At 38.5% G+C, this 24,360-nt stretch overlaps 1 protein-coding gene across 1 annotated transcript in view; it reads right to left on the bottom strand.

Moving 5' to 3' along the window:
• The window catches only part of KCNN2 (potassium calcium-activated channel subfamily N member 2), a 196,511-nt gene extending 193,453 nt beyond the window's left edge, over positions 1–3,058 (bottom strand). The window contains exons 1-2 of the mRNA XM_036742942.1: positions 3,037–3,058; positions 293–1,596 (exon numbers count right to left, since the gene is read on the bottom strand). Coding sequence (XP_036598837.1) covers positions 293–1,596; positions 3,037–3,058 — 1,326 coding nt within the window. The remainder of the gene's footprint in view (positions 1–292; positions 1,597–3,036) is intronic.
• Between the last annotated feature and the right edge of the window lie 21,302 nt (positions 3,059–24,360).

The raw sequence follows: 24,360 nt of genomic DNA, 5'->3' as shown, positions 1-24,360 counted from the left end.
AATTTGCAGGAATACCCGGGCACCTTGGGCAGCAGCAAGAAGCACTTCGAAAATGCTCTCTGGATCAGAGTAGGCATCCTGAAGCAAAGAGCTCCAGGAAAGGAAGGAGCTGTGCAGGCCCAAATGTCTTAGGGTCCCCACTCTCCCATGCACAGACCCACACCATATATGACTGCCTATCTAACCTAAGGAGTGTAAGGGTTCAAAGGTAGAGTGGTTAGTGCTTTTGTGCGTGCCCAGTCATCCTAGGGTAGGGAAGTAAGTGGAGTGTGTTTGAGGTGGAAGAGTGTACCTTGTCGTAGGCGCCCCAGGACAGCTCAGTCTCAATGACCATGACCACAATCCCGAACATGCCGAAGATGAGAGCGTAATCGCTGAGCCGCTTTCTCTTCTCAAACAAGGCTCTCCGAAGGCCTAGCCTGTAACCTATGTTCTGGTTTTTCTTCTTGCTAGACTTGATCCCGCTGCGGCTGCTGCCCGGTCCGCTGCTTCTCCCACCCGCACCTCCATCTCCACTACCACCACCCCCACCGTTCCCATACAGCGCTAGGTTGTTAGAGTTATTGTGCTCGGGTTTGGACACTACTATCTCCGGGGCTGAGGAAGAGGGGGCAGCAGCAGGAGGAGGAACGGCTGCAGCTGGGGAAGAGGACCTACAGCCACCAGAAGCTGAGGGCTGCAGGGGCTGAGACTCTGAGTCCATCTCATGCAGGTTCCTGCGGGAGGAGCTTAAGTTGCTGAGTGGACGCATCACTCCTCCGTTGTACCTGCAGCTGCTCATGGCTATTTCAGTGAAGGGGTTGCTTTCCCGGCGAACCTGCTGCAGCTGCTGCTGCTGCTGGTGGTGGTGATGGCGATGGTGGTGGAGGTGCCCGCTGCCACCGCCGCTGCTTCTGAGGCTGTTAGTGGGACTGGCAGCCTGCTGCAAGCTGCACTGGTGGTATTGGGAAGGGTATTGGTACTGTGGGAACTGCTGCTGCTGCTGCTTCCTGGGGACACTGGCATGGCTAGATGGATTCAACTCACTCACATTGAGCTGGCTGCCCCTCCGAGAAGAACAGCAGCAGCAGGATGAGGTGGAAACAGGCGAGGAGTTGCGGGTTCCAAAAGCGCTGCCGGGTGATGAGGTGCGGAGCAACAGAGGCAGATTATCCCCCACCCTTCCCCCCGCCACCTGGGCGCTGGAGGAGGCGCAGCTGTTGCACTGAAGGCATGAGCTACTGCCGCTACTGCCCGGCTGCCACTGGTGTATCTGTGGCGGCTGCTGCTGCTGCTGCTGCTGCTGGTGGTAGTAATGTTGTTGCTTTGAGTGCTGCTGGAAGGAGAGGCACGGTTTGTCTTGGGTCTGCTGCTGCGGCTGTTGCTGATTTTGCTGCTGCTCAGGAAAGAAGCCTCGCTGCAACTGCAATGGGGTTTCCATATCAGAACTGTTAAAGCTGCAGGGAGACCTGGCGGTGGTGCACCCTGCGCAATGCGTTATGGTAGAGAGAGGGGAGTCCTGCTGCTGGTGAGAGGAAGGGCCCATCCCGGCTCCTGTAGAATCCAGGAGGTGAGTCCCATTGGTCGGGCGTACCAAAACAACGGGCATGACATCACCTGCGGGTAAAGGAGAGCGAGTTGCAGTGCTAGGCTTTGAGGAGAGGAGGGGGAGGGGGGAAGAAGGGGAGTTGATGGAACTGGGTTGCGAAGAGGGGCGGGGAAGGAAGAGAGGAGGGATACCAGTGGTGCACCGCACATCTCCAGTGAGAAGCAGCGGGAAGAGTGAGAAAGGTGGCTCTGATCTCTGGGTCGGGTGATTTCACTTGTTTAGGTACAGAGGCGTAGGGGGAACTAAGGGAGGGGCGGCGGTGCAGGGAGGAGAAACACTCAGGGGTGGTTGCCGAGGCCTGGTAAGCACTACCACGCGACTAGCCTTTCTCCTAGAGTAGTGCAAGTTATGCAAGGAGCCCCTGATCACCTGCTCCCATGTCTCCCCATCTTCATTCTTCGATTCAGCCAAACTCGTCTTCCCTCGGTTCCTCACATCTGTCACTCCGTCTCCGGTCTCTGTGCCTTTGAACTGGCTATTCCATATGACTGGAATGCACCCAGCTCAAGGACCATCTTCTGCATGAAGCCTCTCTAAATTCCCTCAACGTCTAATGCCCTCCCTCCCAAATTACCTCGTATTAACTATTTTTGTATAAATTTATATGTATCAATTTTTTACTTATGCTGTATATATTTTGTTCTTAATTTTTCCCTCTATTAGAATGTAAGTTTTTGCTAGTAAGGATTTTACCATTCTTTTATTCGTATGCTCAGCTCCTAGCCCAATGCCTGGTGCATAGTAGGCATTTAATACATTCTGATTGACTGATTTCACTTACAATGCATTCTAGCTCCTAGAATCTCTTATCAGAATGGGGAAGCCAGCGGGTCCACGGAAAAGGAAGTATCTATGTATGCATTGGGGTATGGAGTGGTGGGTAGATGGGAACCGCTTTATTTGGATCCTCTACTCACAAAATTCGACTTGTTCTCCTTCTCCCCGCCCCTCCCCCCGCCCCCATCCTGTCGTAGGTCACGCTCCTGAAAGAGAGAAGCTGACTGTCCTTAGTGATGTAGTTTTAGCAATCACTGCAAGGATACCAGATACTAGGTAGAAAAGTTCGGCCAATGGCCGTGCCAAACCTTCTACACTTGCAATAGCACCTATTGTGGCCACAAGTAACCTTGGTTTTTTGGTTCGGGTCTTCCTTCCAGCGGGCGCTTGGATAGGCGTGTTTCCCCCATCCCTAGTCATCTCAGAACCAACTTAGATAGATACCAGTCTTCAGTCTGATTGACGAGGAAAACGGGAAAGGCTAGCCGTGTCTAATTTTGGAGCTGAGGAGAGATTGGGAAATGGCATGGGGGTCTCCAAAGCAACTCTCCGGACTCCCTTAAAACCTGTGATCCCCTAGAGGAGCCACAAGTGCTAGGGCTGTGCTGGAGTTGGGAAGGAGGAGGGGGCCGGGCGGGATTCCCAACACTAAACTTTAACCGAGTCCTTACATTTACGTCTTTTTAGAAACATCAAGGAGGTGGTGCCCCAGGCCGCTTAGTGCGGTTTCCCTCGCTCGATTTGACTGCCTGCCTTCCTCAAGGATCACTAGGTTTTCCCTGAGCCTGGGAAGACTGTGTCCACGTGGGGAACTGTCCAGGGAAGTAGATCTCAGTTTGAGCTGGATCCCAGTGATGTGGTCCTTCCAGCTCCAGCTCCTCCTTTTCCCTCTTTGCTGGTCCCGCCTACCTGCAACACACACACGAGAGAAGAACGAAGTGGTTACTATAGGGTTATGAAGCTTCTCTCCGCCAAAACCTGGTTTTGATTGAGAGCAAAGCTACTGAGAGAGCCAAAGTGCCGACGAGCAAATAAGGAAGGGGTAGCCACACACCCGGTTATTGACAGTTTTAGTAACGTTAATTCTTTTCACAACGAATGATAATAACTGAAGGTATGGACTTTAATTATAAATAACTTGCTATTGTAAATTTTCATTTTAAAAATTACAATATTTTATTTTCTCAGCCTGCTTTCTGCTTCCTGCTTCCATTAGACTGTAACCTTCCCAAGGACAGGCGCTATCTTTTGCCTTTCTTTGGAGAACCAAAGCTTAGCACAATGCCCAGTGAATAGTGAGCAATTAATACATTCTTATTGACTGACCGACTGGTTTCTAAATGTGGCAGTTCCTTGGCTCCTCTCCCAGACTTTCTTTTGAATTAACATTCTGGCTAAAGTCGGATGGATGCAAACTCCTGTATTGGCCTTTGGGAAATTTGCTTTGAAAACAGTGACTTTAAGTATGATGGAGATTCGTTTTAATGGATTGGCAAAAATAACCTGAGTAGAGGATCGCTTTCATTAAGTAATTGAATTGCTAAGCTGGATCCAATTTCTTGATATTCTACTCTGCAACATCCTAAAGTTGGTCACCTGCTGCCTGTTTCTCTCTGTGTGTTTTTTCCAAGAGTATAAAGTGAATAATTCATTTTAGTAGATCCTTTAGCAAATGTGAATTGAAGAGTTGTTTTTTTTTTCTTTCTTGCATTTTAATAAATGGTCTAAAGAATGTTTGGGAGATAGCCAAATTATTCCCACTCATAAACTATCATTGACTATCAGAATTTTCTCCCCCATTATCTTGGTCCAAAATATGACAGCTACAATTTATTGGTGGGGATCCTTTGGCTATCCCCATTACATACTTCTCAGATATTAGAACTCTATGATCACATGAGAAATCCGATCCAGGAAATATCTTCTCCCTTAATATCTGACTCGAGTAAGTATGCTCTATTAATTTCTAAGTGACAAATGTTGTTGGGACCATCTGCTTTCTGTACCTTTGTAACCAAAAGGTTCACTAGGAAACAACACTTATCTTTTGAGGGATTATTTTAAAATCAAACTCATTTAGCTAGAAGATCAGATTCTGTAGGCTACAATACTTTTTCCTCCCTCTCATTTTGAAAATCTATGGTACATTGTTTGTGGTTATTGTTTAGTATCCATGAAAAGCCACAAGATCTTTAGGTCAACTCAGTAAGCACCAAATGCTAAATAAATGAAAAACTTAAATACCCAGATTATTTTTGTGTTAAATAACTTGTTTTAAAAATAAAAGCATCTAAATGGAGAAAAGATTTTCATACACATAGGCAATTTACACTGTTTAATTTTCCAATTAAGATAAAATTGGCACAGTATTCTTTCAGTTATTCTGTGTGCTTGAGTAGAACCATCTCCAAAGATCTGAATACTTCAGAGAGATGTTATCTTGCTTAATTAACTAGTATTTTCCTAACTTTTCAGAATCAAAGATGAAAGAGCTTGTAGAAATCCAAAGAATTCCCATAATTTTATCTTACAGCATTGTAGTAGGCAGAATCCTCAGTATCTCATAACATTTCTTAGGGAAAAGAGTGACTGTGTTTCTTGGTGTCAGATAATTTCCAGAATGGTAGATGCAGTTGTGAAAAAGTCTCTTTATTACACAGGATGGTAGTAGCCTCATTATTTTTTGCCATCTCTATTTTCTTTAAACAGTATACGAATTATTGTTTTGCCATTAAACTAGGAGGCGCTTGTTATTGTTTACTTTTATCGATAAAGCTTCATTAAAGTTCTGATCTGATTCCTCATCATTGCATGAATGTGATTCTGGGCTAAGCAAGACTATGCCAATGGAGGACAAGCCCTGGTGGTTCTGAAAAAGCTTTGAATACCCCAGAAAATGTTTATCTGTTGCCAAAACTAGCCCTGTGGTCTTAACCCTGGTCACTAAGCAGTGATAGTATTTTTGTTATTTAATGTTTGTTTCAGTTGAAAACTCCCGAAGTCCTTCTAGTAAGGTTAATATTTATGTTGGATGCGCATACCAGTAAAATAATAGATTTTGAAGTGTTAAAATATAAGTACTATATAGAGTTTTCATTAACCCTCAAAGAAAGCTCTGAGGACATAGGCTGCAATGTGGGTACCAGAGAATAAGAGATGGCATTATGGAGTGCCAAAAAAAAAATGAAATTCAGACTTATAGTAACTTTAGCTCTTGATAACATCTGACTGCTATATATTTTGGAGATTCACTACTATAGTCTTGTTGGTCTATTAATAACTTAGTGTTTCATTGCTTTATGCTGTCATCATAACCTTGTTATACAGTAGTGCATTACTTAAATATGTTAGTAATGTAATCACATTGAGTATTGATTTATCATATTATTAGACTTGCAGTTTAGAAATGTTTGTATTTTCATTATTTCTATTTTATGACAACATAAGGTTGACAAATGAGAAATCTTCACAAAGTAATTGTCAACACTACACTGCTTCCCATCTCTTTTGGTTCATTTACTTTATTTTATGTCTATATCTTGTTTATAATTTGTATGTGTGTGTCTATGCTTGAGTGTAAACAATACAGTTTCATAGATAATGCCTTATACATAATAGTTAATAAATATTTGAGGGAGACATAAAAAGGAAAGAATAAGAGAAGTGATATAAGTTTAAGAAAATTAGATTTGCTTCCTTGATCTTCCTAGCAAGGTATGAAAGTACTGGAGTTTCCTCTTTCAACACAAGAGGTCATACTAATCCACAAAATGTATTCAAATCAAAAGAATGGTAATTTCATTTACCATTCCTGGATGGTAGGTTTTAAAATTTGTTTCTTAATAAATCAAGTCATTTGCTTCTTCAAATTTTTGCTTGTCTATACACCTGTCTGTTTACAAATAAGTTCAAACCTCAATATCCTTTTTAAGAATACTTGGCTTGTGCCAAGTGCTATAGATGATCTGTGAGGAATGCCCTGCTGCCTAAATAATACTTATAGGACAGTCTCTGTCCTCAAGGAACTTATATTGTACACAACAAGTATAAAATACATCCAAAAATAATTTTAGAAGTGAGTTAAGAACAAGTGAGGGAATCAAGAAAGGCCTCTTTTTGTAAGATATAGCACTTGAACTGAGCATTAAAGGGATGTAAGGATTCCAAGAAATGGAGGGGAGGAGAAGGAGTGTTCAGGAATTGGAGCAAAGGCATGGAGATCAAGATGACAAAGAACAGGGAACAGCAAACAGCACATAAAACATTTGGTTGGAATATAAGTTACATGAGGTGGAGCTGACATTTTCCTTTTCTACATTTTGAATATTTATATAGCAGAAGCCCCTTATACTGCAGCCTATTAGTTACTAACCATTTGACCTTAAGCAAATCAGCCTTTCTGGGCCTTGGTTTCTTCATCTGTAAAGGGAATAGATTTGGACCAGATGATATTTAATCTGTAAAATAATTCTAAATCATTCCTCCCACAATACAGCTATAAGTCAGCTACAACACAGTTAACCATTAAGCCAAACACCAAACTTGTCTTCCAAGAGAACATTTTATAAACATTCCACTATAGTTGAAGAACTGATTGCAATAATCATTAAGTCCCTGTTCTTTAATACTGACATAAAATATTGCTAGAGGGAGGCACACATATGTTTTTATCCACCTCTGCTAAATAAGTGTCCCAAATAATACAGGATAGTTTTAAAATACAATGTTAAAGAGAATCTACTTTTTTTTGCTATCCTTTTTCTTTGTTTTCATTCTCCCCATTGCCTCTTACACTCACCATTCATCTATGCATTACACATTTTAAGGAAATAGAACAGTGGTGGCCAAATCAAAAAATGATTAAATCAGAATTAAACACTGACAATAATAACTATCATTACAAAAATGCAACACGATCACATAGATTCTTCATTCTCCAAAACCCAGCTCAACTATTTCTTCTATGACCACTGAGCTAAAGATGATTTTTCATCCACCTGATTTCACAGGATTTTATATTCCTTTTGTGCATTTATAATTTATTTTCTAATTTGTATTATGTATCTATGATTCACCTCCTTCTGCTACTCTCAGCAGAGATCCTGATCTTCTACATCTTTGTAGCTCCTCTAGCACCTAGCGCAATATCCTGTCCCTAAATTTTCTGTTACTGCTGAATAAATGAATGTTGTACATATAATGGTATTAATATGAGAAATGATGTGTTAGAACTGGGGATTGTTATTCAATGGAAACATAGATTTTAGAGGGGGTTTCTTAATTTTATGTGAAAGTAGTAATAGGTATTGTAAAGTGGTATGATATCAGTACATAAAATTAGTAGAATCTCTAGTATTTTTTGTCAAGTTTTAAGAAATGCATCCTCAAGAGCTAGAACCTATTATGTGGCTAGGTAAGCACTAACAGCCATTCCAGTACCTTCTGCTCTGATTTGAATGACACAAGATTTTAAGTGTAACTTCTATTCCTGTTTAGCAGTACTACTTTGTGGAAAGATGAATGAAAACAAATTGAATTTATAATCAAGTAATCAAGGTTCATGGTTCATGTACAGATGTGACTTAATATATTAATTCAGGGCTGTCCAAAATGTGGCCCTTGATTTATGCAGCGGGCCTACAAGCATAGAAATTTACATAAATGCTTTAGTAAATGAAGCTGCTACCGCAGAACTCTCACTCAAATGGCAAATCAAAATATATCGTCTATTGTTTCAATAAAAACCTAAGGTTGGACAGCCCTGTATTAATTTTCAAATAAGAAAAATCATTATTTACAAACATCAGAGTTCTATATAAATGCTAACACCATCACTATTACCTTTTAGTGACAACAATAATATCAGCATTTATGTAGAACATTAAGGTTTACAATGTGTTTTATAAGTGTTATCTTATTTTATCTTCACAACAACCAGCTATTATCATTCCAGTTTTACAGAAGAGAAAACAGAAGTTAAATGACTTACCCAGTGTCATGTAGTTGGATTTGTCTGGGGCTGGATTTAAACTCAGGCCTTCCTTACTACAGGTCCAACTCTACTGAACTGCCTCACTGCCTTAATCATATACATTGAGGCAGTGAGGTGGATCAGTACATAGAATACTGGCCCTGGGATTAGGAAAGACCTGAGTCCAAATTTGGCCTCATATGTTAGTTGTGTGTTCTGGTAAATCACTTAATCTAAGGCTAATAAGTAAGGTTGTTTTTTTTTTAAAATTTTATTTTAGACTCAAAGACCGGAACAAATACAGAATAGAGAAAAGGAACAAAACATATCATAAACTTAAATACAAAGTAAGAAAGAAAAAAAAAAAGCTTGTCGTGTGCATAGCAGAACGTAAGAGAGGATTCAAAATATATAACAATAAATTTTCATTTCAAGAGAGCCTGTATGATAAATAATATATGTTGTGTTGAGAATTATCCATCTTTTCTTTGCTTCCTTGTGAGTTTTCTTTTGTTCTCTGCTGTGCACTTTTTTACTTTCCCCCCCAACTACCCCAGAAGACTACAATAAAGTTTAGATATGTTCCTCCATAGCTATAGATATATACATACCCATATACATAAATACATACATATATAGACCTATACTTTCCCAAACATACTCTACTCCTGATCTTTGTTTTTATGTTTGTACATATCTCTTGTTCCTATCCCTCCTGACTTCCCTACTTTATTTCTACTCACTACCTTGCCCTCCTATTACTTGCCTACCCCCCTCCAAGGATCCCTGCCCTACCCTCCCATTCCCATAAATCTAAAAACCCTTCTATACCCCCCTTTTACCTATTCCTTCATTCTCCCCTCTAAAAATCCCTCCCTTGTCCTCTCCCCCTTCCCTATGCCCCTACCATTTTATTTCTTCTAAATTTAGAAGACTTTTATACTCTTCTAAATATATATGTATTGTTCCCTCTGAAACCCATTCCCGATGAAAGTAGGTTACCAGAACTACCAGCCCTCCTCCCCCGACTAATTCCCTCTGTATCCATTCTTCTCTTGCACCTCATTTGTATAGTAAGGTTGTTTTGAGGAACAAATGAAGTAATATATTCAAAGAACTTTGAAAACCTTGAAGTACTATATAAATATCAGTTATTTTCTTATACATTATCTGGAATTTGGCCTCAATTGAAATATCCTGGATAAATATATGAAATTTGCGTTTGTAGTAATTTGCCTCCTTATTTGTTAACAAAGAGTGATTACCCCCCCCCCCCCCCAGTTTAATCTCTTGAAGCTATAATTAGGATATGGTATTTACCTCTTCTATTTGCTTTTCTCTTTTTATTGTCTACATGATTTTTGTTACTACTGAGTTCTGAAAAAAAAAAAAAAGAGAAAGAAAGCATTTGAGAGAAGGGAAAACGTTCCAATCCATATCACTGATCTATTAACCAAAATGAGTTGACTGATACTGTAATCTTTGATTTGCCCAGGTCTTGTTGGATCTAGGAATCTATACATGACTAGAACGGGCCGGAGACTTCTCAGTCAGAATGGTGCAGTATGGCAGCCTTTAATTATTTTTCTTACCTCTTTTGTCCATCCCCATTTCAAGAGCTGTGCTTATAATGAATAGATTTTAATAAAAATCAGAATGAATGAGCAAATGCTATGCCAATTAAAGAATTCTGATTTTTATTTTAATTTTGTGTACCTTTTCCCCCCTCAGTATCTTGTTAAGGGATACTTTCAAATCAAGCTACATAATCTTCATTCTCAACCATTCTTCTTAAAATAAACTTCCTCACACCCTCTGCTCTGACAGGTCCCCCTAAAAAAGTATGGCTGGGGTTTGTAATTATGGACCACTGTGGCCACTCCAGCAGATCCAAAGAGGATGGCTCTGTTTTCAAATTATGGACTGTGTACTTACAAGTACTTGGACAATTGGTGGTATTCATCCAACTGACCCCATGATGTTCCTTTGATTGGAAGAAAATTAACTTTTTGTCATTTACTCTTGATTCCACTGGCCCAAAGATTGAGGGTGCAGAGTGGGATGCCTTTTCCCAATGGCTCCAAGAGAGAACCTGAATCTGAACTCTCTTCCCTTCAAGGGAACATCCAACAACTGAGATTAGGAAAAAGAAATATTGAGGATAAGAGGTCTCCAAATTAAAGAGGAAGAAAATCGAAAGTTAGGTAGTAGATCTTAAAGAGGCCCTGAGACTGACCTCCACTTTTCCTTGGTCTGTAGACCTTCCCCTTCCAGGTAAACCCCAAACCCTAGGAATGACAAGATATGTGTTTCTATTGTAAAAAGTCAGGCCATTGGAAGAAAAATTGTCACCAGCTATAGTGCAAGTGCTGCCTCACCCCTTCATTGACAAGATCTCCCTCCGCTCAAAAAAAGACCAATTAGTCTCTCTCAAATTGATGAAGCTCTGAGGATACAGAAGGGATATTAATTTGTGCACACTAAATTATTTTAAGAAATTTTGCCACTGTCTTTGTGTCTGGGTGTGTCTTTGTGGGGTGCTATTTGTGTTAAAGTATGCTCTGTGTGGGTGTGTCCCTGATTACAAGGAGAGCTGCTTTTTTTTTTCTCCTTGCCACAAATCCTGAACTAAAGGAGATGAGGAGGGTGTGGGAGTCAGTAGCCAGATGCTTCCTTTCCCCTCCCCAAACAATTGATTTGAATAAATCCCTTACCTTTGCACTTGGCTATGAAATTCTTTCTGCCACTCGAAACAGAATTGTCAGAAAGGTAATTTATGCAGAGAGGCCAAGGGTGATTACAGCTTGATTTGTTAAAACTTTAGTTGATAAATGACCTCAAATATTAGAAATTGTAAGTCCACATTTAACTGAACACCAAAGTTAAGGTCTGTAGATTATGTTCAATTTAAATCTGGGAAACTAAGGGGCAGCTAGGTGGTGAAGTAAGTAGAGCACTGGCCCTGGAGGCAGGAGGACCTGAATTCGAATCGCGCCTCATCAGGCCTCAGATACTTGACACATGTACTAGCTGTGTGACCTTGGGCAAGTCACTTAACCCCAATTGCCCTGCCCTCAAAAAACAAAACAAATAAATCTGGGAAACTGGTTTCTTAGTCAACAGTTTTAATCTGGGAATTGTCACCATGTGTATTAAAAATGAGTTTATTGATAATAATGGACTCTTTTTGAAATGCTAAACATAGATAAGCATCAGATAAATTGCAAATAATACCATTTGGGAATACACATCCAGGTGTAATTTGAATTTATTCTGATCTTATTTTAAGTGAAATATGTCTCTCCTAATAAGATGCTTTTGATAGGTCAGGAGTTATTGTGCTGTTTGACATTAAGACAAAGTGTTAAAAATTGCTTGGGTTGAAATTTGTTACTTGTGTGATCTTAAAACAAGTTACCTCAGTTTAACAAGCTAATGTGGATATTTGATAATTTTAGATCAGTATTCTTTGGGGTTATAGATTAAATTGTTATAGATTTGATTGTTAAAAGAATGATGTTCAATACTTGAAACTGCTCATTTAGAAATGTAGTAGATATTTATAATGTTTTTTGCTGTCAATTTGGAATGGTGGGAATATCTTTAAGATGTCCTCATCTGTGAAAAGCAGAGTCCTAAGATCTAGCCCTACTGACCATTTAAGTACAGTGGTTTGATTTTGGTTGAGAACTAAAAGTTACAAAGAGGAGAGATTTCCATTATATTATATTGCCCTAAGAGTTCTGAAGCCTTAATGGCTTAGCCTAATACAAGTGAAGTTAGATGGGCATCTAGGGGTCCTGCCCACCCACCTTAGCACTGAGCCTTGCCTGTATCATACATCAACTTTGACCTGTCTTTTTAGAGCTTATATTTCTTAGTACTATTTGGGCATGGATATAGGTTTTCATCAGATCTGTTACTGATACATTATAAGGTTTTATAATGAGAACTGCAAAAGTCTAAGGTGGAAGAACTTTGGGAAAGTTTACAAATCAGCTTACAATTAAGAAATTCAGTTCTACCTACATTTATTTGGCTGTATTAAAGTCAAATCTTAAACTTAGTAGCAAAGCCTCTAAGTCTATAGACCTCAAATGCTCATCTGGAGACTTGGAGCATGGCCATCACAGAACTTTAAAAAGCCTGCAGTACCATACCGGCTAGGCCATACTGGCTTCGATAAGCTTCTCATTTTAAGAACTGAGGGGAAAGGTGGCCCTAGGCATTTTGCCCTCTGCCCAACCCTTGACTTAATTGTTTTGCGGCTGAAAGGCTTTTCCATATCTGGTAAAACTCCAGAATGTGGTTGCTGAGGAAATGAGATCACTTCTTATTATTGTCTTTTATACATTAATTTAAAGTCTTGGAACAAGAAAGACTAAGCTGAATGGCTTCTAGGGAGAATCAAAACCTGGGAATCAGAAACCTTGCCAAGGTTATCAGGCATAGAACCCTACTGGTCTTGGAACCTGGAGAGGCAGCAGAGAGAAGTGACCCCAAAATCAGGAACACCTGGGTTCAAGTTTCTCCTCTGAGATACTCCCCCAGGCATAATGACCTGTGCGACCCTGGCAAAATCACTAATAAGTAGCAAGAAAATTTCCCCCAAAAATCTGAAAACAGGAGACTTCAGTAACAGGCCAGGGAAACTTTGGTTCCACTTAGCCTTAGTGCTAAATTTGACACTTTTTCTCAATAGCTTTATTAATCTTAATCTTAATTTCTTAATCTCAAGTCAGAGATGAACACACATCTAAATTTCTTAAGGCAAAGTCTGGATTTGGAGCCATAAGGGATTTTTGTGTAAGCCTGTATCTATGTGAAGAAGCTTTTGGTCTCCTTCCCTTTAATACACTTGAAAGACTCACATAGTTTACTCTTTTATGTGGATATGCTTGTTCTTTTCATTCTGGTGATAGTGGCTGTTGTTGCTCGTGGAACCTCATTGATTCTATCAGTCTGCAGTCCATGGATAATAAGGGAAAATGCGCAGTTGTACAGAAGCCTGGAATGGCCTACAAACTCAGTGCCCTCTATAGTTTTTGGACAGTTGACATTTAAAACACATAATATTTGTATGCTTGCATCATTTGATTTAGGCAGCGCTGACGTGCAGAATCTACTTTTTAAAATTGGTCCATCTCTACACACTAGAGAAGAGGAAAAAGATGAGGTATTCAGTATCACTATTAACACTCATATTCTGGTCAGGAATGATGGCAGAGGGAGAACTCTATGACCTCAGACACAGTGAAGCTGATGAACTGGATTAAGTCAAACACTCCTAGAAAGACAGTATTTGCTGGAAGCAGGCAATTGTTAGCCAAGTCAAAATGTACTTCTGGAAGACAGCAACCTGCCAGTCACACTAAGATAAGGGACTGAAAATGGAATGGAGGGAACAAAGGAGGTTTATCAGATATATTCAGAGATCTCCCAGAGAAGGTCAACATACTTAGAGTTCATGGTAAATGAATTTTACCTGGAAAGGCTAATAAGAACTCTAGAGGTTTATACAAGTCTTGATATTTCTGAAAGTATTTCACATAAACTGCCTTTTTCCTTTTTCTCTAGCCTTTTCCACTCATGTTCATCTTGTTGGGTATATGCAGATTTCTAACAATGACCTGAAACTTTGTTTTTTGAGCTATTTCCAATGGGGGGAAATATGAAATCTGCTTACAGTCAGTTTAGATTTGAATTTTATTGAACTGAAACAAGTGACTTTGTAACCAAATCAGTGAGTAATATCCTTCCAATTACATGCTGTTGAAGTAGTACATACACTAATAGTGGTGTGGTGGTTAAAAACAAAGTTTACTGTTGCCTTTTTTTGTAAATTTTATAGGCATTTCAAGTTTTCATGTTCATACCATTCATAGATTATGATGGCTTTGTGTATTTATTTGAGACTTTTTACTATTGATTATTTTCAATGATATTCAACTGGAATTTGTCTTATTACTATCTGGCATTTTTGTTTTAAAGAACATTTATGCTGTTTTAACCTTTTTCTTTCCATTAATATTTTGTTTTATTGCCAGGTTTACGAACTTTATAGCCTGTGTTCCTTTATTTTACCCTTTGTATTTTTTTTTACAGCTTAGCTTTTATCTACTTTTTAAATGTCCTAATTATGTTACTATTACGGTATTTTTAGGTAATAATAGTGTTGCCAAATCATTTCATGGTGATCAAGTATTTTCAAGGAAAATGAAAGTGCCAGGGGAAAGAAAATGTGCTGGACAGAGCCCACTTATTCTTTCCAAGACACTATGACTGTCTACTGTAGAATTTTTCTAATTTCCTAAAAGACAGATGTCCCAAATATTACCTGGATATTTTCAGAGCTAGAGTCAGAACTCTTCCCTTAATTCTTTTTCCCCATGGTGTATTGGCAATCAAAATGGATTTGAGTGACATGTTTGTGACATCAGAGGCTTTTAGACCACATGGGTTTAAGTCGCATTTTTGTGACGATTTTAAGTCATGTGGGTGAGTCACGTGTGTGACTCACCTTTGACCCTGAACAAGATATATAAAACCAGGGGTTGGCTTTCTTTTTTTGGAGCTCTGAGCTGCAGCAACAGTGACGCGTGACTCTGAGCCAGCCATTGTCGAGCACCCGGCTGAACTTAGATGTTGGTCTCTTTATAAATGTATGTTTGTAATTTGTTTGTATTTGCTCTGAGGTTCAGGGTGCTGGCTTTTTCCCCTGAACTAAGTGAATGATATTTGTATGCTAGATTAAAGTAAGATTGTTAACCCCTTAATGTTGCTTTCCTTAGTAAAGCAGATCAAAAGGACCTGATCTTGCAGCTTTCTGTGAGCTGGTTGTTGTTGATTTTATACCCCCGCAGCAGCTGCTAGCCGGATTGTTGCAACACATGGTGGCTCTCTCACTACCAAGGTTTTCCTTCTGTACTACTGCTAGAGTCACTCAAAACTTTTTTGAGACCTTAATCATCTTGTTTCTCAGTTATTTTCTAGGGACCCAGCCCTGGACCAGTCTATCTTGCAGCTAGAGCATGGAGACTAAGTATTGGAGAAGACACCTGCTCAAGGACACCTTGCAGTTCAGCTCATCGAATTCCTTGACACTTCCTTTGGTCAGTCATGAAATTCCAGAATTCATCCTAACAAAGAGGAGGAGATGTCAAATGCAACTGACTGAAGCTGACCTTGTCCCCTGTTCCCAGACCCATGAATTGCTTGAAGCTGACCAGACATTATCACTCCTAGCCTCTGACTATTTTGTAAATGTCCTAGATTCTCCCCTCAGTTGTGTAAATTAAACAACTTATCTTGTGAAACCATGGAATGTCTCAAACCCCTGCACTTGTAGCCCCTCTCCCTCTGCCTTAGTACTTTATATAAAACCTATGCCCAGGCTCCTCTTTAGGCTCCCCAGCACTTGTTGCTGTGTGGAACCCCAGTTGCTACTTCCTTGCCCTGACTAAAGATCATAATTTTTGCTATATTGGCAGCTTTCTCTTTAATTCAGGTTGACAAAAAAAATAACACAATAGTGGTAAGAGACTTTAATATCCCCTTTTCTGTTTTGGATAAGTCAAAAAGAAAGATAAACAAAAGGAAAAACATGGATCTGAACAAATTGCTAGAGAAACAAGAACCAAAAGACTTATGGCATCTTCTAAATTGCAAAAGAATACACATATTTCTTAGTACCACACAGGAATTTTATTTGAAAAAAAAAACCTGTATGATGACAGAGAGATATTACAAACAAATATAAAAAAGCAGAAATAGTAAATATATCCATTACACACCATAATTTAATTAAAAGCCATTGTTTAGGCACTATGTACGAAATACAGAGACCCAAATATAAAAATAATGAAATTCTAAATAATGATTGGGTCAAGAAACAAATACTAGAAATAATAATTATGTGAAAGAAAATAATAATGATGAAACAATGTACTGGACATTTTGAGATACAGCTAAAGCCAACATTGGAGTAAAATACACATCCATGTAAACGTCACCAAGGATTAGTAAACTGAATACTAAATTAAAAACTAGAAAGTTAAGAAACACACAAAACTAGAATAAGCAGAAAAGAGAAGGTATTAAAAATTAGAAGAGGAATACATAAGTTGGAAATAAAAAATACATTAAAATGATGAATAAAATTAAAAGCTGGTTCTCTGAAAAGATTAATAAAGTTAATCAACTTTAGCTAATCTGATTTTAAAAAGAGGCCAGAAAATCATGCCAGTAAAATAGCAAATGAGCAAGGTGAAATCACAGCAAATCCAGAAGGAAAAGCAACAACAATAACAATGTATTATGCATAGTTATATGCTAACAAAACTGAAAATAAACAGGAAGTAGAGGGATACTTTAAAAAATGTAAAATACCTAAACCATCTCAAGACCAGATGGAGATCTTATACGACCTAATCTGAGAAAAGGAAATAGTTCTAGCTACGAAGGAACTACCAAAGTGGGGGTGGGGGTGGGGAGGGGAAATCTAACAACTCTTGGTACTGATGTATTCACAGGAGAATTCTATCAAATTTTTAAAGAAAAAATTATGTCATAAACTATTCTCAAAAACTGAAAAAGAAAATACCCTATCAGAAACCCTTTATGAGATAAATACAGTCTTAATACTTAAGCCTTGGAAAGGTAATACACAGAAGGAAAACTGTAAGCTAATATTATTCATCAATATTGACACAAAAATTTTAAACATGACTTCAGGTGCCAAGATGGTGGTGTGAGGGAGGAACCCTCTGATGCCCTCCCAAATTTCCCTCCAAACAACAAGAAAACCACCTTAGAATTGATCCAGGAGCAGGGAAGCTGCTTACCAGTTGCTGGAAAGGTCTGTCTCACTGGGGTGGGAGGGGACCAAGGTCCAGGAACAGCAGCAGCAGCAGCAGCCAGCCTCACAGCTGGGGGCCTGCAGCAAGGCTCCAAGCCTGGGGCAATCCACCATCAAGGCCCCACCCTCCTGCCCTCTAGGCAAGTGAGCAGTCTGTGCAGCATAGCAAGACCCCACCCCAGCAACTCCATTCCCAGCAGAAGCCACCAGCAAGGCCCTATTACTGACCAGTACTGAAGTGCCACCCTAAGGTTCCGCTGATAGCAAGACCCCGCCCCTGGGGCTTACCAGCAGAGAGGTCTTGTTGCCATAACAGCCCAGTAGTAGGGCCCCATCCTTTAAGCAGACCAGCAATAAGATCCCCTCTCCAGGGCCAGCTACCAGAAAAACTCTGTTACCATAGCAACCCAGCAGCAAGGTCCCACTCCAGGAGCAGGCCAGCAGCTAAACCTAACACCCATGGGAGTCCAAAGGGGAGGCCCCACCCCCAGTACAAGCCAGAAGGGAAGCCTACCCTTCAGAGAAAGCAAGCAACTAAGCCCTGAAGCCTAGGGAGAACCAACAGTAAGACCTAAAGTACCAGTGAAAAAGGCTTCAAACAGTGCAGGATCAGAACCCAACTCTCACATAAAAACACCAAGTCACAAAAAAAGGCAGCAAAAAAGAGATTGGCTAAAGAAAGTTACTGAGGTGATAGGGAGGATCAAGGCATAAACTTAGAAGAGGACAATAGCGTCAAATAGATGCTATATGTGAAGCCTCACAGAAAAATGTAATTTGGTCTCAGTCCCAAAAAGAATTCCTGGAAGAGCTTAAAAAGGATTTTAAAAAGCAAATTAGAGAAGTAGAAGAAAAATTGGAGAAAGAAATGAGAGTAATGCAAGAGAATCATGAAACAAGAGCATGGGAAAAGATATGCAAAAATTTACCAAGGAAAATAACTTCCTAAAAAATAGAATTGGCCAAATGGAAAAGGAAGTACAAAAACTCCCTGGAGAAAATAATTCCTTAAAAATTACAATTGAATAAGTGGAAAATAATGATTCTATGAGACATATGAATATAATAAAATAAAATAAGTTAAAAAATAGAAAAAATGCAAAATTTCTCGTTGGAAAAAACAGCTGATCTAGAAAATAGATCCAGGAGAGATAATTTAAGAATTTTTTAACTAACTGAAAGCCATGATAAAAAAAAAAAAAAAGCCTGGACAACATTTTTCAAGAACTTATCAAAGAAAACTGCCCTGATATATTAGAACTAAGTGGTCAAAATAGAAATTGAAAGAATCCATTGATCACCACCTAAAAGAGATCCCAAAAGGAAAACTCCCAGGAACATCATAGCCAAATTCCAGAGCTCATAGATCAAGGAGGAAGTATTGCAAGCAGCCAAAAGGAAAAAAAAAACCCTCAAATATTGTGGAGCTACAGTTGAGATTACATAGGATTTGGCAGCTTCCACATTAAAGAAACAGAGGGCTTGGACTATGATACATGGGAAGGCAAAGGCATTAGGATTACAACCATGAATCACCTACACAACAAAATTGAATATGGTCTTTCAGGGGGAAAAACTGGAAATTTAATGAAATAGAAGACTTTCAAGCATTTCTAATTAAAAGGCCAGAGCTGAATAAAAGAAATCTGACCTCCAAGTATAAGACTCAAGAGAAACATAAAATGGTTTAAAAAAAAAAACCAAGAAAGAGAAAATGAAAGAAATTCAGTAAACTGTTTATATTTCTATATGGCAAGAGGATATTTGTAACTCTTAACAACTTTATTACTGTAAGAGCAATTAGAAGGAGTACATGTAGACAGAGGGTGGGGATATAAGATGACTTTGATGGGATGATACCCCCCCTCAAAAAAAAGGGCAAGAAAGAAAAATACACATAAAAGAGCTATCATAATGGAGGGGAAGATGGGGGGGGTGGGCAAAACTTACACCTTACTTTCATCAAAATTGTCTTTAAAAAGGGAATAACACACATAATCAGTTGGCTATAGAAATCTATCTTACCATATAAAAGGAAGTAGAAAGGGATGGGTATAATCCATAAGGGACGAGGAACTGATAAAAGGAAGGGTGCTTTGGTGACGGCAGTGATTAGAAGTAAAACACTTGTGAGGAGGGAATGAATGAGGGTTAAGGGGTGGAGATAAGAAAGTGAAAAATAGCATGGAGGGAAATACACAGTTATGATAACTGTAAATGTGAATGGGATGAACTCTCCCATAAAATGGAAGCATATAGCAGAATGGATTAAAACCAGAATCCTACATGAGGATGTTTACAAGAAACACATTTAAAGCAGAGAGATACACATAGAGTAAAGATAAGAGGCTGGAGCAGAATCTATTATGCTTCAGCTGAAGCAAAGAAAGCAGGGGAAGCAATCATGATCTCAGACAAAGCAAAAGCAAAAATAGATCTAATTAAAGGAGAAAAAGAAGGAAACTATATCTTCCTGAAAGGTACCATAGACAATGAACTGATATCAATACTAACCATATATGCACCAAATGGTATAGTATCTAAATTTTTGAAGGAAAGGTTGAATGAGTTACAGGAGGAAATAGATAATAAAACTATACTATTGGGGATCTCAACTTTCCCCTCTCAGAACTAGATAAATCTAACAAAAAAATAAACAAGACAGAAGTTAAGGAGGTGAATAAAATTCTGGAAGGTTTAGATATGACAGATCTCTGGAGAAAAGTGAATGGGAATAGAAAGGAATATGCCTTTTCTCAGCAGTACATGGCACCCATACAAGAACTGACTGCGTATTAGGACATAAAAACCTCAAAACAAAATTCAGAAAAGCAGAAATATTAAATGCATCCTTTTCAGATCATAATGCAATAAAAATTACATCCAATAATGGAAAATGGAAAGATAAATTAAAAATCAATTGTAAATTAAATAATCTAATCCTAAAAAAAGTGGGTCAAAGAATAATTCATAGAAACAATTGATTTTTTTTTCTTTTTGGCAGGGCAATTGGGGTTAAGTGACTCGCCCAAGGTCACACAGCTAGTACATGTGTGAAGTGTCTGAGACCAGATTTGAACTCAGGTCCTGCTGACTCCAGGGCCAGTGCTCTACTCACTGTGCCACCTAGCTTCCCCACAACTATAATTTCATTAAAGAAAATGACAACAATGAGACAACATACCAAAATTTATGGGATGCAGCCAAGGTGGTACTTAAGGGAAAATTTATATCTCTAATCGAGAAAGAACAGATCAATGAATTGGGCATGTAACTAAAAAAACTAGAAAAAGAACAAATTTAAAAATCCCCAATTAAACACCAAATTGGAAATCCTGAAACTCAAAGGAGAGATTAATAAAAATTGAAAGTAAGGAAACCATTGAACTAATAAATGAAACCAGAACCTGATTTTATGAAAAAACAAACGAACAACAATAAAATAGTTAAACACCTAGTTAATTTGACTTTAAAAAAGAATAAAACTAAAGTTACTAGGATCAAAAATAAAAGAGGTGAATTCATCACCAAAGAAGAAGAAATTGAGACAATTGTTAGGAGCTATTTTGCCCAATTACATGCCAATAAATTTGACAATTTAAATTAAATAGATGAATATCTACAAAAAATATGAACTACCCAGATTAACAGAAGAAAAAAATAGTTAAATAACCCATTCTTAGAAAAAAGAAATTGAACAAGACATCAATGAACTTCCTAAGAAAAAATCCCCAGAACCATATGGATTCACAAATTCTACCAAACATATAAAGAACAATTAATCCCAATACTATATAAACTATTTAGAAAAATAGGTGGCTGGAGCAGCTAGGTGGTGCAGTGACTAGAGGACTGGCCCTGGAATCAGAAGGACCTGAGTTCAAATCTGGCCTCAGACACTTGACACATGTATTAGCTGTGTGACCTTGTGTATTAGGAGGGCAGAGTTTATAATCTCAAAGAGGATCATAAACATGTCTGAAAGGTTCGGAACCGCCGGATACAAGAAACTCTCAAAGTAGAAGGCAGAAGAATCAAAACATATATTTAGGCTCCACAGTAACCAACCCATGAACCAGCAACCCCATTTTGATATATTGATCAAAAGCTTCCAGGCCCAATAAGTAAGCCTTGAAAGAGTAACCAGGAGGCTACAGAGAAGCATGATTGCGTAAAGCAAAATCATGCTTCCCCCTCTATGGTAATAAGATTACCCACTGGCCTGAAGTCTTTGTTCAGCTTCCTCCCGTAGGTCAGCTCTGCTACTGGCAGCTCCTGCTTCAGCTGTGGCTGTGGCTGTAGCTATAGCCGCCTCTGGCTCCAACGGGAGCTGCTTTTAACCATCCAGCTTCTGCGGGGGTGTAAGGTACCCGGGGAAAGCACAGGTTCTTTCAATCTGCTTAAGCAAGGTGAAGGGGTTGACCGGGAAAGCACAGGTTCTTTCCATCAGCTTAAGCAAGGGAAGCAAGGTGAAGGGGCTGACAAGCTTACTCCAGTCCAACATACAAACAGCATTCAGTTCAGGGGAAAAAGCCAAACTAGTCAAGGCCACTTGTTGACTAAGTGCTAAGGAGCCCATTTTTGGTTGCCAATACACCTTGGGCAAGTCACTTAACAATTGCCTGCCCCCCCCAAAAGAAAAATAAGGAAAGAAGGAGTCCTACCAAATTACTTTTACGAAACAGATATGGTAATGATAACTAAATCAAGAAGAGCCAAAATAGGGAAAGAAAATTATAGACCAATTTCCCTAATGAATATTGATGCAAAAAAAATTAAATAAAAAGCTAGCAAAGAGATTAAAGGATTATACAACAAGGATCATATGCTATGACCAGGTGAGATTTATACCAAGAATGCAGGGCTGGTTCAATATTAGGAAAACTATCACCATAATTGCCTATATCAATAACAAAACCAACAGAAATCATGTGATTATCTCAATAGATGCAGAAAAAGCCTTCAACAAAATACAGCACCCATTCCTATTTAAAATACTAGGGAAACTAGGAAAAAATGGAGTTTACATTAAAATGATAAGTAATATTCATCAAAAACCATCGCCAAGCATTATCTGTAATGGAGATAAGCTTAGAAGCCTTCCCAATAAAAGCAGGGGTGAAGCAATGGATGTCCTTTATCACCTCTATTATTTAATATTGTACTAGAAATGTTAACTATAGCAATAAGAAAAGAAATTAAAGGAATTATAATTGGCAATGAGGAAATAAAACTATTACTCTTTGCAGATGATATCATGATATACTTAGAAAATCCTAGAGAATCAATTAAAATGACTTTAAATTATTAACTTTTCTAGCAAAGATGCAGGACACAAAATGAACCCACATAAAACCATTATTTCTACATATTACCAACAAAGTCCAGCAGCAAGAGATAGAAAGAGAAACTCCATTTAAAATAACTGTAGGCAGTTGGAAGTCTACTTGCCAAGACAAACCCAGGAACTATATGGACACAACTATAAAACACTTCACACAAATAAAGTCAGATCTAAACAACTGGAAAAATATTAATTGCTCATGGGTAGGCCAAACCAGTATAACAAAAATGACAATTCTACCTAAATTAATGTATTTATTCAGTGCTGTAAGAATCAAAATATTAACAGCATTTTATAGAACAAGAAAAAGTAAAAACAAAATTTATCTCAAAGAACAAAAGCTCAAGGATGTCAAGAGAATCAATGAAAAAAAAATGTGAAAGGACATCGTCTAGCTGTACCAGATTTCAAATTGAAAGTGGTGATTGCCAAAACAATCTGGTACTGGCTAAAACAATAGAGGGTTAAATCAGTGGAATAGTTTAGGTACAAATTACATTATAGTAAATGGCCATAGTAATCTAGTATATGATAAACCCAAAGATCCAAGCTTTTGGAACAAAACCTCAATATTTTCAAAAATTGCTGGGTAAACAGTATGTTGGAAAATAGGTATAAGCTAACATCTCACCACTGTATACCAAGATAAGGTCAAAATGGGTACATAATTTACACCATAAGCAAATTAAGAGTGCACAGAATAGTTTATCTGTCAGATTTATGTATAAGGGAAGAATTTAGGATCAAAAACATATAGAGAGCATTACAAAATGTAAAATATATAATTTAGATTATATAACATTAAAAAATTTTTGCACAAACAAAAACAATGCAACCAAAATTATAAGGAAAGCAGAAGACTGGGAAAATTTTTTTTCAAAATGTATCTCTGATAAAGGCTTCATCTCTCAAATACATTTATAAAAATACAAGTCATTCACCAAATGATAAATCATCAAAGAATACATGAACAGGCAGTTTCCAGGCAAAGAAAGCTATCTATATTCATATGAAAAAACACTGTAAATCACTATTGATCAGAGAAATGCAAATTAAAACAACTCTGAGGTACTACTTCTCACTCATCAGAATGGATAATGTGACAAAAAGGAAAAATGTTGGATGTTGGAGGGGATGGGAAAAACTGGAACACTAATGCACTGTCAGTGGAGATGTGAACTGATCCAATCATTCTAAAGAGCAATTTGGAACTATGACCAAAGCGCTATAAAACTGTGCATACCCTTTGATCCAGTAATACCACTTCTAGGTCTATATCTGAAAGACATCCAAAAAAGGGAAAAAGTTCTATTTGTACCAAAATGTTTATAGCAATTCTTTTTGTGGTGACTAAGAATTGGAAATCAAAGGGATGCCCATCAATCGAGGGTAACAACAATGCTGCTTGCAGCTGCTGTGGAAGTGTAAGACCAACAACATCAGCACACAGGAAGGCTGCTGGCACAGGTTCTTTGATGTGCTTTTCTAAGGAAAACAACTTTAAGGGATTTACAATCTCACTTTAATTAAACATACATATATAATTCACTTAGTTCAGGGAAAAACATCGACACCCTGAATTTCAGAGAAAACACAAGCAGAAGTTATATAGACAGAGCAAATAACACAAATCAGCAGACAGGGCTTCTAACCATCTGTCCATAGCAATACATACATAGTTACCAGAAAGAGAAGCACCAACATCTGGGTTTTCAAAGCCGAGGGCTCCTTAACAGCTACCCAGAGTCTCTATACCAACATTCTTCCAATCAGTGAGCCCCAAGCAAAATGTTAACCTCAGAGTATATATACACTTCTTCGGG

The sequence above is a fragment of the Trichosurus vulpecula genome, chromosome 1 (assembly GCF_011100635.1).
Source record: "Trichosurus vulpecula isolate mTriVul1 chromosome 1, mTriVul1.pri, whole genome shotgun sequence".
NCBI classification, from domain to species: Eukaryota; Metazoa; Chordata; class Mammalia; order Diprotodontia; family Phalangeridae; genus Trichosurus; species Trichosurus vulpecula.
Note: the sequence above shows the minus strand (reverse complement) of the source record. Positions and strands in the feature narration are given on the sequence as shown.